The 17257-nt window shown below is 53.3% G+C and overlaps 9 protein-coding genes across 9 annotated transcripts; 3 read left to right on the top strand and 6 right to left on the bottom strand.

Annotated features, from left to right (window-relative positions):
* Positions 1-67: 67 nt before the first annotated feature.
* On the bottom strand, positions 68-1696 carry COCMIDRAFT_93410 (uncharacterized protein; the record flags this gene model as incomplete). Its single annotated transcript, XM_007689118.1, has 1 exon — positions 68-1696. The coding sequence occupies one exon, from the start codon at positions 1694-1696 to the stop codon at positions 68-70; it is 1629 nt and encodes a 542-aa protein (XP_007687308.1).
* A 420-nt stretch (positions 1697-2116) lies between these two features.
* COCMIDRAFT_4697 (uncharacterized protein) lies at positions 2117-3348 on the top strand (the record flags this gene model as incomplete). Its single annotated transcript, XM_007689077.1, has 2 exons — positions 2117-2674; positions 2764-3348. 2 exons carry the CDS (start codon positions 2117-2119, stop codon positions 3346-3348), a joined length of 1143 nt encoding a protein of 380 aa, XP_007687267.1.
* Positions 3349-3725: 377 nt separating this feature from the next.
* Positions 3726-5543, bottom strand: COCMIDRAFT_36149 (uncharacterized protein; the record flags this gene model as incomplete). Its single annotated transcript, XM_007689103.1, has 2 exons — positions 3726-5050; positions 5102-5543. 2 exons carry the CDS (start codon positions 5541-5543, stop codon positions 3726-3728), a joined length of 1767 nt encoding a protein of 588 aa, XP_007687293.1.
* A 957-nt stretch (positions 5544-6500) lies between these two features.
* COCMIDRAFT_93438 (uncharacterized protein) lies at positions 6501-7406 on the bottom strand (the record flags this gene model as incomplete). The annotated part of the gene is made up of 1 exon (XM_007689117.1): positions 6501-7406. The coding sequence occupies one exon, from the start codon at positions 7404-7406 to the stop codon at positions 6501-6503; it is 906 nt and encodes a 301-aa protein (XP_007687307.1).
* Positions 7407-8834: 1428 nt separating this feature from the next.
* On the top strand, positions 8835-9680 carry COCMIDRAFT_93520 (uncharacterized protein; the record flags this gene model as incomplete). The annotated part of the gene is made up of 2 exons (XM_007689116.1): positions 8835-9590; positions 9639-9680. 2 exons carry the CDS (start codon positions 8835-8837, stop codon positions 9678-9680), a joined length of 798 nt encoding a protein of 265 aa, XP_007687306.1.
* Positions 9681-10199: 519 nt separating this feature from the next.
* COCMIDRAFT_4693 (uncharacterized protein) lies at positions 10200-11588 on the top strand (the record flags this gene model as incomplete). The annotated part of the gene is made up of 2 exons (XM_007689076.1): positions 10200-10697; positions 10785-11588. The coding sequence occupies 2 exons, from the start codon at positions 10200-10202 to the stop codon at positions 11586-11588; spliced, it is 1302 nt and encodes a 433-aa protein (XP_007687266.1).
* A 303-nt stretch (positions 11589-11891) lies between these two features.
* On the bottom strand, positions 11892-13069 carry COCMIDRAFT_4692 (uncharacterized protein; the record flags this gene model as incomplete). The annotated part of the gene is made up of 2 exons (XM_007689075.1): positions 11892-12928; positions 12985-13069. The coding sequence occupies 2 exons, from the start codon at positions 13067-13069 to the stop codon at positions 11892-11894; spliced, it is 1122 nt and encodes a 373-aa protein (XP_007687265.1).
* Positions 13070-14318: 1249 nt separating this feature from the next.
* COCMIDRAFT_36144 (uncharacterized protein) lies at positions 14319-16052 on the bottom strand (the record flags this gene model as incomplete). The annotated part of the gene is made up of 1 exon (XM_007689102.1): positions 14319-16052. The coding sequence occupies one exon, from the start codon at positions 16050-16052 to the stop codon at positions 14319-14321; it is 1734 nt and encodes a 577-aa protein (XP_007687292.1).
* A 277-nt stretch (positions 16053-16329) lies between these two features.
* COCMIDRAFT_4690 (uncharacterized protein) lies at positions 16330-17130 on the bottom strand (the record flags this gene model as incomplete). The annotated part of the gene is made up of 1 exon (XM_007689074.1): positions 16330-17130. The coding sequence occupies one exon, from the start codon at positions 17128-17130 to the stop codon at positions 16330-16332; it is 801 nt and encodes a 266-aa protein (XP_007687264.1).
* Between the last annotated feature and the right edge of the window lie 127 nt (positions 17131-17257).

The raw sequence follows: 17257 nt of genomic DNA, 5'->3' as shown, positions 1-17257 counted from the left end.
GCCGCCGGCTGTGGGATTGTGATGATGCATGTTGTACCTTCTCATTTCATTTTTGCTAATCATGCAATTATGCTGCATACACACGCTTTCCTCCAAACCAGGTCTCGGTTACTCTAGCCTTGAGCAGCTCTTCTCCTTTCCATTGCATATCCACCACACACAAATCAGCCATCTTGCCGACCTCTAGGCTGCCCACACGGTCCTCGGAGAAAAACGAGTACGCTGCGCCTTGGGTAGCTGCAGTTACTGCTTGTGCCAACTCGAGCTTGAAGTGCTCATTGACGGGTGCGTCGGCTTCACCTGCTTGGCGAGCCGACTTCCGAGTTGTTGCGATGTATAGGTTGGGTAGTGGCGCATATGGTGCAGTAGGCGTATCAGAGCCTATTGCCAGAGTTGCCCCATGATGCGCAAACTCGGAATACGCGAAAGCCCGCTTCACGCGTTCAGGGCCTAATAGTTTTGGCCAAGCACGGAGGATGGCCGGATCAGAGTGGACAGGTTGGATGCTCGCCGTGATGCCCAGTTCACCAAGCCGCTTCGCATCTTCCGGCGCAGTGAGCTCGAGATGCTCGATGCGATGCCGCTGACCAGGCTTGCCATACTTTCCCAGGACTTCGACAGCATTATGAACAGCTTGATCTCCGATTGCATGTAACGCACACTGCAGTCCGTGTTCTGTGGCTCTCTTGACAACAGGTTCCAACATTTCAGGGGTCCAGATTGGGCCTTCGAAATGTCCATTTGAAGTGTACGGTTCTGATAGCGCAGCAGTACACGCATCAATGACGCCATCGCAGATGATCTTAATGCCAACAACTTTCAGATCCGGGCTGGTTTCACTGTTGTATTCTTGGCTCAGTTTGATAGCACGATCGACTTGTCGTAGTCTATGCTCCTCGCCTTCACCAGGCAGAATGCACCAATGCGCTGCAAATCGAAGCGGCAATCCCTCGGAAGACTTCAATGCGAGAATGGTCTCCCAGGCGGGCTCTTCCATGGCCATGTCGATGCATCCCGTAACTCCAGCTGCATGGTATGCATTGATTGCAGCCCTCAGAGCGTTCATCTTATCGACCAGTGGCGTGGCTTTTGCGAGAAATGGCCACACAATCAATATCACACACGCTTCGCTCAAGAGACCCGACGCATTTCCCTTCTCGTCTCGTTCGATTGTACCACCTGCTGGGTTCTCCATATCCTGAACGCCCATCTCTCTTAATGCTGCACTGTTGCACCAGCACGAATGCAGATCCTTAGCGTCGATATATATCGGTCTCGGGTCTAGATCATCCAACATGCTAGCTTTGGCCAGACTGTCGGTCATTGATTGCATCCATCCTTTGCACAGGATGCGCGGTTTATCCGGGTTGGCTTTTGCCCACTCTGAGATACGCCGCCGAATATCTTCCAGATCTTTGGCATCATCCAAATCAACCTTGTCCAGGGATTGACCCAGCATTAGGAAATGCATATGGGCATCAATGAACCCGGATAGAACATGTTTGCCTCCGAGATCATGAACAGTTGCGCCAGCATCACGGTGTGATTGGACTTCCTTTGCATCTGGGCTACCAATGAAGCTGATTTTATCATCTTGGATGATTATAGTCGAATTGGAGAGAACTTGCTGTTCAGATGCGCCAGCATTAAAGCAGCGTCCATTTGTAAGAATGGTAGTCTTCGAAGAGGTAGCCATGAGTAGATTGTGGGGTGTTGACAAATTTCTCGTTGCACGTGAGAGGAACTAGTATATATGTACTATTGATGTTCACGTGTACGGACGAGTCTTAGATCCGATCAATCGCCGATACCGGTACCCCACATTTGGACTCCAAGTCTGGCTCCCGTTATCAGCTGTATTACTCCACACTGTGATACTGTAAACTTTGGAGACTGTGGCAGTGTACGATCATCAGGGCTTGCCATTGGTCGCTGTGTAATATATAGGTTCACGAATTACCCAAGTGGCTGCATCCTGCCACTTTCTGTGAACAACACAGTATCTATAGCCTGTTTACTTTTACTCTTACACTCCATCTTGAACCTTCCTTTTCGGGCTTACTTAAGAGCACTCTAAACTTGACGCCAAGTCCAACTGTTTCATCTACCACCCATCATGTGCCCAGAACCCTCAGAATCGGACCGAATAACTTACGAAGAGGCACGCAACGGAGCGGCTGCGTATCTGCAATCACGGCTTTCAGCAAAAAACGAAGAAGCAGACAAAGACTTTGAAATACCAGTCATCAATCTCGAACCATCATTCTCCGACTCCCTTTCCGACCGTCAGAAAGTCGCAGACCAAATTCGCAAAGCATGCACAACATCCGGTTTCTTCTACATTACCAACCACCGCATCCCAAAGTCTGCTTGCGACGGCATCTTGCACCAAGCCAAGCGTTTCATGAAAGAACTACCACTTGAAAAGAAAGAAGAATTGCATTTGAAGCACAACAAATTCGGATTAGGCTGGGAACCCAGCGAATACACCTCCATCGCCGGCGACAAGGAAGAAAAGGAAGTCTTCAACTTTGCCTACGAAGCCGACCTCGATCCCACCGGCGGCGACGGCCAGTACAAGAATCTCGATGGATCAACCGGCAACGCGAACATGTGGCCCAAAGAAGAAGATTTACCCGGATTTTACCGTGAAGTAAAAGAATACTACGGAAACGTGCGTTCCCGACTTTCCCCTACCCTTTTACAAATCCCACCCCTTCAAAAAAAAACCCTCCTTATACACTAATATTCATATATATACAGGTCCTAAGCCTAGCCCGCCACCTCTTCCGCCTCTTCGCCCTCTCCCTCTCCCTCCCAGAATCCCACTTCGACCCTCTAACCACGCACCCAGGCGGCATCGCCCGCTTGCTCTACTACCCCCCTCCTTCCTCTCCCCTCCCTTCCTCCTCCTCCTCCTCTCCTTCCTCAGACGAAACCTCCCAAATCGGACTCGGCGCCCACTCCGACTACGAATGCTTCACCCTGCTCCTCCCTTCCTTCGTCCCCGGTCTCGAAATCCTCAAACCCTCCGGTACGTGGTACATTGCGCCCCATTTCCCCAACACCCTCATAGTAAATGTCGCGGATTTCTTGATGAGGTGGACGAATGGGATGTATAAGAGTACGGTGCATCGGGTTGTGAATAGGGGGACTGAGGAGAGGTATAGTGTGCCGTTCTTCTTTTCGGTTAATTATGATGTTGTTGTTGAGACGTTGCCCGGGTGTAAGAAGGAGGGAGAGGGGGAAGGGGAGTGGAAGCCGGTGAGGGCCGGGGAGTATATTTTGGAGCGGTTGAGGAGTACGGTTGGGTATGGGAAGGGGTTCGAGGTTGGAAAGGGAGATTAGAGACGGTTTTCTTTTTTCCTGTTTCTCTCTCTCTCTTTTTTTTAAAACTTGGAATCTTTGGATTTGAAGTCTTTTTTCTTTCTTCTCTGCAAGGCAACCTTTCTTGCTTCTTCTCCTTCTGAGATTGTATGCTCAAGATGATGGGAGATGAAACAGAATCATTATTTAAGCATGAATCTAGCTTCCGGTCTATGACGCCCTATCATTCACACATATAACTCTACACATCGCAATTGCAAAACAAGCCTCAAATCCATCCATCGTGCTTATATCCAGCACTCCACATCCTTCTGCCAGATCTACAAAGATGCAAAAACTTCGGAACGAGGACATGCCAGATGGAATCTCACATCCAAGACGACACATGCCGTATGTCCTCAATAAGGATACGCCGGACTCTGACCACGACCCACATGTTTCGCTCTCCCCGCTCCCCGCCCTTGACCTCCATCCGCCCTACGGTCATCACGATATGTAGAACTCGACGACGCATTACCATGAAACTGGCCTTGGCCCCGACCTCGAGCAGCATTGTTATACGGCGGCGTCCAACCAGGTGGCGGCGGAGGATACTGGCCCCGGCCATGGAAATGAGGAGACGGGAAAGTGGGAGGAAAGTTACCTCTGCCACCAGGCCCGCCCTGCCCACGACCGCGCGAACCGTGAAAAGAGGCCCTACCACGGTCATTGCCGCGCCCACGATGTCCACCAAACGACTGCGGTCGAAATGGCCAGAAGATTTCTCGTGTATCCCTGTCCACAGCGTGACTTCTCTCCTCCATCGTACGCAGTACCAGCGGTCCACTTTTTGCTTCGCGCACGAGAACAACCGCGCGATTGGGTCTGCGTTCGCGTACCAGCACAGCGCGGATGCGAACGAGTAGCGCAACGAGTTTTTGGAGGGCTTCTTGTTGTGCTTCTTCCCATCTCGCTACGCGCTCAGTTGCGTCTTCCTTCTTCACGCGCTGTACACGGCCAGTTTCTTTGTCGTAGGGCGCGGTGAATAAGAGGGATGTGCGGCCGAACCAAAGTTGGTCTTGACATTGGACTAGAGCGCTGCTTTCAGGGTGGTAGGCTTGTGTTTTCAGTTCGACCATTTGCGCGGTGGGGACAATGTGGCCTTTTTGTAGCACACCGACGGGAGCGGAGTAGTTGAAGGTGGGTCTTGTGGTTGGACCTGCGCCGTTGCCGGTTGCGGCTGCAACCTCGGACTCTGTAAGGTTGTCGTTTCCCATGCCATCATCGTAGGCGTCAGCTTCGAAGCGGCAGACGACGTTCAAGGGACCCATGTTGTAGCGGATGGCGCGGTAATGGCTTGTTGCGTCGCGCATGTCGTCTGTTGTCGTTGTAAAGTCTCGCTCGAAGTTGATGCCGTAGCTATGGCCGTCTGAAAGCTTCCACCAGCGTGACTCGCGGCGTACGATAACTAGAGTGTTGAAGACCAGGTATATGTTTAATCGAAATGGCCCGTTGGCTTTGCCTTGGGCAAATTCGAGCAACACACGGAGATTGTTGCGATCGGCCAGAACATCAACGTCGTTGAATGTAAAGCCTGGGTTCATGACACTGAGTGCCTCGAACATGGGAGAATAAGGATTCCTTGGCTTTCGTGCATAGTTGTAATCTTGGTATTGGAAACCGCTATCTCGCTCCAAATGATGGGGTAGAGCTGGCTGCTGCCATTTTGCTGGCTCACCCGGGACTGAGGGGGGAAATGTGAGTACTTCAACGAAAAATGTTGAGTTTTACGTACCGAAGATAGTGTTGGTGCCATCTGTAGACGCTTGCCAGTTATAGCAACAGACAATCTCTGGGTCCTGATCCCATGACACCTTTTGTGAGACGGGTATGAGCGAGTCAACGTCAATTGTCTCGACCACCTCTCCCGCGTCTCTGGCAACGGTCTTTTCAAACCGCTCCAGTCTTTTCTTGCGTTTCTTGAGTAGCTCCTTATCGACTTGCGACTCTCGGGCTGCGACTGTATCGGCAGGCCCGTCTACTATGGAAATTCCGTTTCCGCCATCTCCGTCTTCATCATCATCATCATCATCGTCTTCATATTCTTCATCCGCATTGGTTGCCTGTTCGGCGGCAGGAACGGGATCCGCAGTGCTACTGTTCTGTAGACTCTGCCAACTAGATCCTCCCAATGCCATGGCAATCTTCGCCTCAAAGGACATGTTTGAAGCGTCCATGGCTGGTGATGTTGAATATGGTATATGAACAGGGGGAAGGTTACCTACTCTTGCTTCAAGGATACTACAACGTATCGGCTTTGTGATACGGCTCTCCCACGCCTCCTTTTTTCAGCTATGCCGCCACCTCAATCTGTGCGCAAAGAAATTTTCTTTTAAAAAAAACTGAACAACCGCGTTAGAGTAAGCCTGGCATCTGTTTTGTTGGATAAAAGACCAACGGCGATTGGGACTTACACTTTATGTAGAGCGCTCCCTGCCCTCTACATGCAGACAACTCTCTGCAACCGGACTCAACGTAAGCGAAAGCGAGTGGAGTAGTCCGGGCCAACCAAAGCAATGAATCATGTGATGATGATAAGTTGTGTAGTGTAGTTGATGCAAAACGGGGGTACGTGGTTTACGCTACCGAGCCCCTGTAGCCGCTAGCTCACCTCTCCCGCGTCTAGCCTGACTGCGCCCCTATCACCTACTTTCACGGTGACTTCCATTTACAACTATGCCTGCAGAACACGCTCTATAGGAACCAAGTGATAGCCTTCCCTTTGCAGCTGTTTTCTCCTGAAAACCCATATAACAGTTACAGCACAGCCATAATTAGTTTGCATGTGTCAGAGTCAAAGTAGGAGTACTTCTTCAATGTTACCACGTCTTCATCACAGTTAGCAGTAGTCATTAAAACGACGTGTGCGTGAAGTGAACAAAGTCTGATTCACAGCGGAAAATTGTGTGACAGAAATATGAAACGCATTCTCGCAAAAGGTATGCACTGACATGCGAAGAGACAAGCAAGAATGGACTTGATGCGTATACGATTATTACATAAGAAAAGATGACTGGTCGTAAGGGTCATGGTTCACGGCAAGAACACCTCTCAAAGTCTAATTTTCCAGCAAAGACGTAAACTCGACAACATCCGACACGGCTGGTTGCGGGGTACATGTTGGTCGGGTGATGCTATGAGCGGAGCATAGCGGGGTGCGGGGAAGGTGATCGTCCGCGTAGCATGGGAGTGCTAGGCTTGAGCATGGGACTAGCCGTAGCGCTTAGTGCGTCGAGACTGAGCTTGCTTATGGCGTCGAGATTATCCTGGACGTCCTCTTTGCTGAGGTCGAGCATGAGGCGCAGTTCATTGGCCTTGAGCGACTGGCCTAGACCAACTGCCAACTGCTCCTTGTTAGTAGAGCCTGGGACATCGTAGTAGGACCATCGGTATCCAATATCCTCAAGGCGATGTGGCTCTGCGGGGGTGGTGAGTCTGGCGACAATGCGCCTCACGTCTATGCCGAAGACGCCTGATATCAAGGGCTCGGTGCCAATTGCCCCCAAGCTGGCGCCAGTTCTGCTTCGCAGAGAAGGGGGAACTTTGGCGTCTTTCTCAAGAGGTAGCTCGTTGAGGCGGTTGGAGGCGCCGGCATCACGGAGCTTGGCTCGCTTGAAGCTGGCATTCTTGAGTTCGGTCAGGCCGAGAACGATATACAGTGGCTTTCCTGCTTGAATCTGCTCGGCCATCCAAATGCGGGCATCGACATCGCTGCACACGGCCTCAAAGGCCCTTGTAGGGCTCTGGGTGGTGCATTGGACCATCTGCTCGGCCTTGACCGTGAGCAGGTTGGGCTGTCTGTATATCCGGCCGAGATCGAATTTGGCGCCATAGTTTGTCATAAAACGGCCCTCAGTGTCGACTGAGTAAAGGTCCTTGTAGCGGAGCTGGATGTGGAAGTCGTTGAGGTCATCGACTGCTGAGTGGGCCTTGTCGGGGTAGAAAGAGTCGCGCTCTGGGTGGACGGGGTCCGTGAGCAGCTGGCCGACGGTGACGGCATCGGCGGGGATGGGCTTGGGCAAGAGGGCGTTTTGGACCATTGCTGCGGGGTGCGGGTCTGGTGTGGGTTTATATGCTGCGACGTGTTGGAGGAGAGTCGTGGAACAAGTAGCCTGCGGTCAACTGGGCGGGAGGGGCAGAGAGGCAGGGTGACGCAGGAGAGCAAAAGGATGGCGAGAGCTCTCTCATGGCTGCGAATCAGAGGGGCGCATCAGGCCCTGTGGCAGCTGCTTGGCTAATCGGGTCCGTCTTTGCTGCAGATGGTCGCAACCGGAGTCGCGACAGCAGAATCGAATTGCAACATGACTCGCCGGCCCAGATACACCAGGACGAGCTATCGCGACGATGATGCATGGTCGCGGCTGGCACAAAAGATGTCGTCACGTGCTGTGCCTGAGCGGTGCCGGAGAAACAAGGAGCCGCCGACCTTGTGCGGGCGACGAGGGAGAAGCGCTACTAGTAAGTAGTGGTGGTAGTAACACCATGACTTTTGACCCCGCCGGCCACCATCTAGAAGCATGCTTGGAGAGCATTACATACCGGATCGCTGATGCTCTGCGTCGACACCTGGCCGTTGCACGCATGTCCGGATCCGCATTGTATACCTAGCCTGAAGGCTTTGCACACGCGCAAAGATTTTCGGCCCTCTTCCTTGTTCGTGTGCTGCTACACATGCAGGGTCCAGCAGAGTTCTCCGATGAGCATCGAGCATCGAGCATCGCGCAGGCACACGGGCATGCTCCATTACATACACACATTACCTAGACGAACGGGGAAAGAGCTGAGTAACACTGGCTGCAGACATGCCGTGTACACAAAATACTAGGCACAGCCCGATTTGTCCAATGCTAGTTGGAAACATAACCGTCTTTGTCAACATGGTAATCGCTGACAGTGCATGCCATGCCACTGATAGCGGGGTCCTCGGAGACACATGGCTGGGAGATAGTAGACTACAACGCCTGTATCTTGAGTGGCGCCATGTCGCAGTGACATGCAAACCAAGGTGAACTGCAGCCGTGTCCAATGCAGATGGCCTTGCATGCTCCCTCTGCATCGGCCAAAGACGCCAGATAGGCCCAGGAACACAGGGCGAGCTAGCAGCTAGCAGCGAGCAGACGGCCACGCTAACGTCACGTCTGTCCGAACCAACCCACCACCCCCACCATCACCAGCTAGCATCCCAGCCGAACGCCGTAATCCCAGAACATCCACAATACGGACCCATTGGCGAATCATCCCCGGAAGCATGACGTCGCACCACTATTGACTCGAGCTACACGTCACTCTGGACCCAGCGCCCCTCACTAACCACTAACCCGAGCCTCGCAATCATGTTGTCCAGCCAAACACTACTTGAACCCCTCGGTGCCCCTCAATTGCCCTCTTCATCCTCATACTCTCAGCTTCAATTGCACCTTGCCAACACCTGAGTCTTCCTCCTCTTCATTCAATACCCCACCGTCACAATGATTCCCGTTCCCCAAGCAACCGAGCTCAAGGACCTCTTCAGCCTCAAGGGCAAGGTCGTCGTCGTCACTGGTGCCTCTGGCCCTACCGGTATTGGCACAGAGGCTGCCCGTGGATGCGCCGAGTTTGGCGCTGACCTCGCCATCACCTACAACTCTCGCGCCGAGGGCGCCGAGAAGAATGCAAAGGAGATGAGCGAGAAGTACGGCGTCAAGGTCAAGGCCTACAAGTGCCAGGTCAACGACTACGCCCAGTGCGAGAAGCTCGTTCAGGACGTCATCAAGGACTTTGGCAAGGTCGATGTCTTCATCGCCAACGCCGGCAAGACTGCCGACAACGGTATCCTCGACGCCACTGTTGAGCAGTGGAACGAGGTTGTCGAGACTGACCTGACTGGTACCTTCAACTGCGCCCGTGCCGTTGGTCTGCACTTCCGCGAGCGCAAGACTGGCTCCCTCATCATCACCTCATCCATGTCTGGCCACATTGCCAACTTCCCTCAGGAGCAGACCTCATACAACGTCGCAAAGGCTGGCTGCATACACATGGCCAAGTCGCTTGCCAACGAGTGGAGGGACTTTGCCCGTGTCAACTCCATCTCCCCTGGATACATTGACACTGGTCTGTCCGACTTTGTTCCCCAGGACATTCAGAAGCTGTGGCACTCCATGATCCCCATGGGCCGTGACGCCAAGGCTACTGAGCTCAAGGGCGCCTACGTCTACTTTGCCTCTGATGCTTCATCGTACTGCACTGTAAGTTTTGTTTTATTCCTATTGGTATCCAATGGCTAACAATTATAGGGCTCCGACCTCCTCATTGACGGTGGTTACTGCGTCAGGTAAACGTGTCGCTCCTGGACGAGGATATGAAGAAATGAATACAATAATATACCAGCATATGCCGGAAGCTATGATTTCATGTATCTAATTTGGAAATGTCAATAAGCTTCGCAGGTTCCATGAATCTTGTTCACCTATGTTGCCCGCTGTTGTGTTGTATGTGAGCTAACTCGTGTGGAAAAAAAAGTCATCCAGGTATATATGTTCAAGAGAACATTCAAATGCAGGAACCAGGCAGACAGGTACATGTTCCCCGACTGCCATGTGTCCGTCTATATGTAGGGCTGACGAGGCGGATAAACAGCTTATCAAGTCGGCTACTCGAAAATAGTTCCCCGCAATCCCTAAATTAGCGACTCCGCATCATCAGCCGCGGCAACGGCTCAGCTCTGTCGATCCTTCAACCTCAAATCAGCATCAGCAATATTCTCACCCAACCATGTGATAAACCGCGCGCAACATCTCCTCCCAGATTCTTCCTCCCAAACCTCCCCTTCCATTCTCTTCCATAAACCAAAAACAATGCCATCCTCCAAGCAAGAAACCTACGGCAACCTAGGCCCCTGGGCCGAACCCTCCTGGTACTCCTCCCTCTCCTCGCCCTACTACAATGCCTCCCACAAAAAACTGCGCGACGCCCTCCGTACCTACATCGACGAGCACATAAAACCCTACATGCTCTCCTGGGAAGAAGCCGGCGAAGCTCCCCGCTCCGAACGCCTAAAATGGGCACAGACAGGCTTCGCATTCGCAGACATCCCTGAGCCGTATCGACCAGCCAATGTACCAGGCCCAGCGGGCATACCGGTGAAAGAGCTGGATGCGTTTCATTTGCTGATTATGAATGATGAGGTTAGTCGGGTGGAGGGAGGCGTGGCGACGGCGCTGGCGGGCGCGAGTGTGATTGGGGTGCCGCCTGTTGTACATTTTGGGACCGAGGAGCAGAAGAGGAAGTGGTTACCGGGGTTATTTAGCTGGGAGACGAGTTTTTGTCTTGGGGTTACGGAGCCAGGTGGTGGTGTACGTTTTCCCCATTTCGATTCCTTCCTTTCTTCTCTTTTTGTGGAAGTGATGATGATAATGATGGTATTGACGATAAACGCATAGTCCGACGTCGCCAACCTGCAAACCACAGCCACAAAATCCCCCGACGGCACATCCTACACCATCAACGGCTACAAAAAATGGATCACGGGGTTTCCCTGGGCAACCCACATGACAACCGCCGTCCGCACCGGCGGGCCCGGCGCAGCAGGCCTCTCCCTCATCGTCATCCCCACAAACTCGCCCGGTATCACGCACCGCCGCATCCCCAACAGCGGCCAAAAAGCCGGCGGCGCCTCCTTTGTCGAACTCGACAACGTCGTCGTCCCCTCCTCCCACCTCATCGGCGCAGAAAATGCAGGCTTCCCCATCATCATGCGCAATTTCAACCGCGAACGCTACATCCTCGCCGTATCCTGCAACCGCAAAGCACGCACCTGCCTCTCTGAATCCATGGCGTACGCACGCAAGAGAGAAACGTTCGGAAGACCCCTGATAGACAACCAGATTATACGCAGTAAGTTGGCTACGCTGGCGAGATACGTAGAGTCGCATTGGGCGTGGTTGGAGCAGTTGGCGTTCCATGTGCAGAATGCGAGGGAAGGGTGGATGGATCCGGGGATTGCGGGCCAGATTGCCTTGTGTAAGGTGCATGGCGGGAGGATACTCGAGTTGGCGGCGAGAGAGGCGCAGCAGGTGTTTGGGGGCGCGGGGTATCAGAAGGGAGGGGGTCCCGGAGCAGTGGTGGAGCAGATTAGTCGGGATTTGAGGATGATGGTCGTGGGTGGGGGGAGTGAGGAGATTATTGCGGATTTGGCGGTTAGGCAGGAGGTTGGGCTTGCGAAGGCGAGGGGGTGGAAGTTGTAATGTTGATGATATGGCGTTATGTTTCTTTTAGCAAGTAGAGGTGAATCAAGTAGGGAGTAATAGACCATTCAAGTGAAGAAGATGTTTTGATTATTCAAGGCCAACAGGCAACTAACTAGAAAGGTATCGTTTTTTTAAAACAAAAAGCCAATTGCATCCCATCAGTCGTGTACTCATCATTGCGACGCGTAGACTATAAAGTATATGGCTGCACCAATAAACGCCGAGTGAGGTATCCTAACGCGCTAAGCAAACAACAAGAAAAGAGAAGAGAAACGAAGAAGAAACAACAACGACAACACTCTATGAAGCGGCAACGACGGGCTTTCGTGTTGGTGATGACTCTTCTTCCTCAATATCGGAACACAATGCGACCTCCTTAGACAGACGCGAGGGCTTCTCAATGCCAGCATCCACAGTGACGTAAGAGGTTTGATCACATCCCTCGCCGTAAAAGTTGCTTGGCGCCAAGTCACCCAATGGCTTGCGGTCCTCATCCATCGAGTCCTTGACAAACTTGCGTACAATGCGGCGCTTGATTGGCTCATCACCGAGGATCTCAGTCTCATAGCCATCATCCTCAACCAAAGTGGCGGCCTGAGAGCGGGGCTGTGAGGCACGGAAGTCTGGGGGTGGGATGTTCTCCTTTCCACGGTCCTCGTTGCGTGTCTTGGTCTCGACGTCGTCGTCGGATGAGATGTCGAGGGTAGAGGCAGAGTGTTCCATGAGGTTGGAGGCCTCCTGCTCGGGGGTGTCCTCGTGAATCTCAAAGAACCAGGCCTTGGGCATGGTTTCGTCGAGTGCGCTAGCTTGCTGGGCGGGGGCAGAGACGGGGGTGGCTGTTGCTTTGGAAGCCTTGGGGGTGTAGGTAGAGATGGAACCACTTAGTGCTGCGTCAATGGAGAAGGGAAGTCCTGGGCTGCTCTTGGTAAAGGCTGGGGGGTCGACGCGTCGGAAAGGCGAGGTGGAGGCACGACGCTTGGAAATGGCATGGAGACGCTTGTTCTTTGGTGATCCGCGGCTGTTGGTGATGGGCGTCGACTTGGTGGAGCTGGGCGATGAGCGTGACTTGCGGGAAGATGAGACGGAAGGCGTGGAGGTGAGGCTAGTGCTGGTCTTAACGGGCGAGGTGAAGGCTGGGAAGCTGGCTGGCTTGACGAATCCAGCGTCACTAGTGATGGCGGTGGTGGTTTTGGTCTTCTTAGTCGGGCTGCTAAAGACGAGAGGGTCCACGTTCTCGGAATCGGCATCCTCGAAGATCTCGGGCGCGCGCTGGCGCTTACCCGTTGACGGACCGGGGGTGAGCTTCAAGCTCTGCGAGGGGGAAAACTTGGAGATGGCTATTTGGACGCACGGTTAGTCTATGTTGAGATGCATGTCAGATGAGGCACTTTACAATTCTGGCGGTTCTTTGCACTGTGCAGTCCTTGGAGCCGAGACGAGCCGAGCTCGGCAAAGGGCTGGCGCGTCGAGGTAGCCATGGTACTGAGGGCGAAGAATAGGGCGGTACGGGTTTGCAAGAATCAAAGATGGGGAGCAATGGGCTGGAGCTGCGGTGGTTGCGGTGCTGGAGGTGGTGGGCAGACAGGCGCTGGGGCGTGGTTGTAGATAAGTAGTGGGGGTGTGAGTGTCGACGTGACTCTGGGATTAGCCGGGCACACAACAACAAGCGTAGTGCAAGAAGCAGCGTATGGAATGAGTGGAAGAGACACAACGACTTGGATTCCCACAGCGACTCTCGAGCCCAGCAGAAGAGGATGAGCAGGAGAAGCAGAAGAGAGAATGAAGCAGAAAAGCTCGTGGTGGGCAGGCTCAGCTAATAGACGGAGCACTCAACGCGTCGGTGGCTAGCGTGTCGCTCACGTATTCTAGGGGCGAGCGCGCGCAGAGGGCGTCATCTCCACTCCACCCCAGACACTTGCCGGGATGCCTCTCCGAATCAGACGCTTGGAAACCGGCTTGATCCTAATGAGCGCAATTCATGCAATGCCGTCTACTGGCCATTACCCTCTGGATCCACCCCGCGCTATTTGCAGATATGCCTTATAGCCAGCCTATGCCGCCCCATAGACACGCTCGCGATGCGTCGACTCAGCCTGGAAAAGACGTGAACTGCCCGTTCCCAGAGTGCCCACTTGGCGCGTCTGGGTGTCTCTGCTGGAACGAGTAGTGTGTGTCTTGAGACGGGCACCGGACGACTTTTGCGTAACAGCAATGTCCCTAGAAGGGGGGGGGGGTTGGTGGACCGGAGCTGTGCTGCGCTTTGGCTCCATCCCACTCGCGCCATGTTCCAAGTCCCGGGCGGTGTTTCGACGCGTAGAGCTGGATGCATGTCAGCGACGTGATTCCCGGTAATGCTGTGCGCGACGAGGCGCCCTCTGCACGCGAAGCCTGCTTCGTCACGCTCAATATATCAAAGGCTGGGACACTCGTTGGTTCCCCGTGCTGTATCCATTACACCCTCATTCCCAGCATACAGCCATTGCGCTCCACCATGGCCACTCCATACGAAACATTCGTATTACTGCAATAACCTTGGAGAAAAAAATCCAGCTTCCATCAATTCATCCTAGTCCCGACTAAAAATCCCCAGATCTCGTTTCTTCAACACGGTCCGTCATCAGTCGCGCTTTCGTGGTTCTAGTACCAGTCCAAGCACCCACGCCAATCGCCGAACCCCACATGAAAAAGTCCGATATACTTTTTTTCAGCCTCGGAAGACCGACAAGACTAGTACTTAGTCACGCGTACCGGTGTCCCGCCCCAATTCGCATTTAGATACGTCGCGTTGTCCTCATCGAAGCCATTCGCGTATCTGACAGTGCCTCTTCCGCTACTTCCGTGCGCCTCCCAGCCATGCTGATTTTCAGCGCGTCTTTGCTCGCGAGACGTGCTTCGCCGACCTGTGTCATGATGATTGCTTTGCATGCTCTTATTACTAGCACATCCGTGTGTGCTGCTGGAACCTGCAATGCTGACGTCACTTAGTGTCTTGTCACGCTCGAACCCGTCCCATGTTACTTCGCTCGACAAGCGTGTCGTAGGTGTATTGTTTAAGAAGTTTTGCTGTGAGGAATGAGCTTGGATACTAGCCCATGCAGGATTGTTTATGGCCGTTGATCTGCGACTCCAGTTGCCTGAACTGTTGGATGTACTGGTTGCCCAAGTATATGGGTGAGGCAAGTTCCTGCCATTACCTCCCGACGATGTACTGGATGCGTCTTCTACGGCTGGTGCCTTGTATGTCGAGCAACTCTTGGTCGACTTTTTGCTCTTGCTTGAGGAGGTCGACCCATTACTCTGGTACCAATGATCCGGACCACCCACTTTCCACGCGTCTCCAGCGCGTTTCCTGTCCCGAGATACTGGCTTGACGTGCCTATACCCCTTTTTCACCATCTCGGCTACCGATTTTGAGCTCCTATAGTCCCAGCTCTCGCTTGCTGAGTCAACTGTAGGCACAGCTGAAGGCCGAGTGTGTGATGGCCATGCATTCGCACCGCTCATCATGAAGTCGCTCGGTGACTTGGTGGTCTCGCTTCCAGAAGACAGACATCCACTCTCGCATTCAAGTTCCGGGATAGACGCAAGTACCTTCTTTGGCGAGCCCTGACTGCTATTCCACCCAAATTCCTTATGCCTCCGTCTCGCCGTCCGAGCACTCCCCTCAGACCGGCTTGAACCCATCTGCTGCTCCAGTCTCAGCTGCTCCGCATCCCCTCTCACAGACTCAGCATCAGACGCCTGAACCGTAGACTCAGCTCTAATCCAAGCCCCCCTTGGCTGCTGCTGTTGTGCTCCAGAATCAAACTCCCCCTCTTCATCCACAACCACAACCCGCCCGTCTTTCTCCCTGATGATAAACGTCCCCCACTCCCGCGGCAAAGGCACGGCCACCTTCTCTTTCTTCTTCTCGCTTTCCCCCACGCCACCACCCCCGACCTTCTGAATCTGCACACACCCACGCAGCCCCCGTATCTTGTCTACATGCCGCTGCACATCTCCGCTCACCGCTTTCCGCACATGCTCGTTCCACACTTGCTCTTTGCCATGCTTCTTCTTCTCTTTTCGTCTGTCGCGCGCGTGGCTGGATGGTACACCACTGTCGCGTAACACGCTGTCTGCGTCGTCGTCGATGAAGCTGCCCGTGTACGCCGACGTGTCGGGTCCGTGCTGCGAGAGCCACTGCGCTACCTGGTGTGTGCTGAGGCCTCGGGGTAGGCGGTTGGTTAGCGAGATGGCGTCGTCGATGAAGGAGGGTGGGGTTATGGAGCTCATGGTGTTGGGGTAAGGCGTTTTTGCTTGGTGATAGTGGGAGTGAGAGTGTGAGGTGCTGGGCTCACAAATGTAGGTGTTGTACGCTGGTGGGCAACTATGCTTTGACTTAGGTTTTGAGGTTGGTTTTTTCCGATGGGTAACAAGGTGGATGTAGAAGAGGGGTTTTCGAGGACGCTTCGAGGGCATTGTTTGGGGTGGCGGGGAGCAGTGAAAGAGGTATTTCTGTGCGTTTGCAGAGTGATACGTGAGAGGATGGTAAGTAACACTTCTAAAACTAGAGCACTGCAAAGGAATTGAATATAGAAATATACACAAGATTGCAATAATTGAAACTCAGTTACTGTAATACAATGTTGTTTGGTCAACTGCTAGGATATATATGCGCACATTAAACAAACATCAAGACAAATACCAGCGCTGAGCCCAACCCAAGGGAACACAGCAATACAGCTCAAACTGCTCCTCACAGCTTTGCCTTTTCCTTCTTCTTCTCTGACTCCCACTGCAGCTGCACATTCCGCATCTTATACCAGCTCCATAATCCAGCCATGGCGCCAAACGGTGGAAACACCCAGAGAAGAAAGCTCCACCATCGCGGACTCCTTTTACGAATATCCTGCATCACTCTCTGCACCTCCTTCTCCAAATGCTCTCTGTCGTGATCATTCCAAACCACAACACCGTTACCCGGCCCCCTCCGCAAACAACGCTCTGCCTTCTCGCGCACATCGCCTTGGCTCATAACACGGTTCCGCGCATCTTCCTCGGTAAGATGTGAGTCCCGAGCGCGCAGACGCTGGATCTGGATTGCGGGGTCTGAGACGCCAACGACGAGAATGGTGCCGCAGTATCGCTCCCATCCGCTTTCGAAGAGGAGAGGGACATCCAGCACAACAGCCCAGTTGCCACGTAGGTAGGCCCATATCATCTGCTTGTACATCTCTCTGCGTATCGCGGGGTGAACAATGCTGTTGAGCATCTTCCTGTCACGCTCCTTCTCCTCGCCAGAACCGAACACTCTCCGTCCCAACGCTGGTCGGTTCAGCGGCGCGCCTTTTGGTGTCGCATCTGGGAGGAGCAGGTCCGGTGTCGAGGGCGAGAAATATTTGACAATCGCATTGTATCCTGCTGTGCCAGGCTCGACGACCTGTCGCGCGATAAGGTCGGCGTCTATGATGGGAAGCGAATATGGCGGTTTGGAGAGCAGAGATGAGACGGTCGATTTTCCCGTCGCAATCGATCCGGTAAGGCCGAGAAGGAGCATGTTTAGTTGTTTTTTGTTGTGTACGTTGGTGTCGTTTGCCTTACATGATGAAGATGGGAGATGCAATGACGAATGCGGGGAGCTGTTCCTAAGCTTGTGCCGGTACGTACCTCGGAGCTTGCGCTCA

Source organism: Bipolaris oryzae, assembly GCF_000523455.1.
Source record: "Bipolaris oryzae ATCC 44560 unplaced genomic scaffold scaffold_52, whole genome shotgun sequence".
NCBI classification, from domain to species: domain Eukaryota; kingdom Fungi; phylum Ascomycota; class Dothideomycetes; order Pleosporales; family Pleosporaceae; genus Bipolaris; species Bipolaris oryzae.
This window is presented reverse-complemented; position numbering and strand designations above follow the sequence as displayed.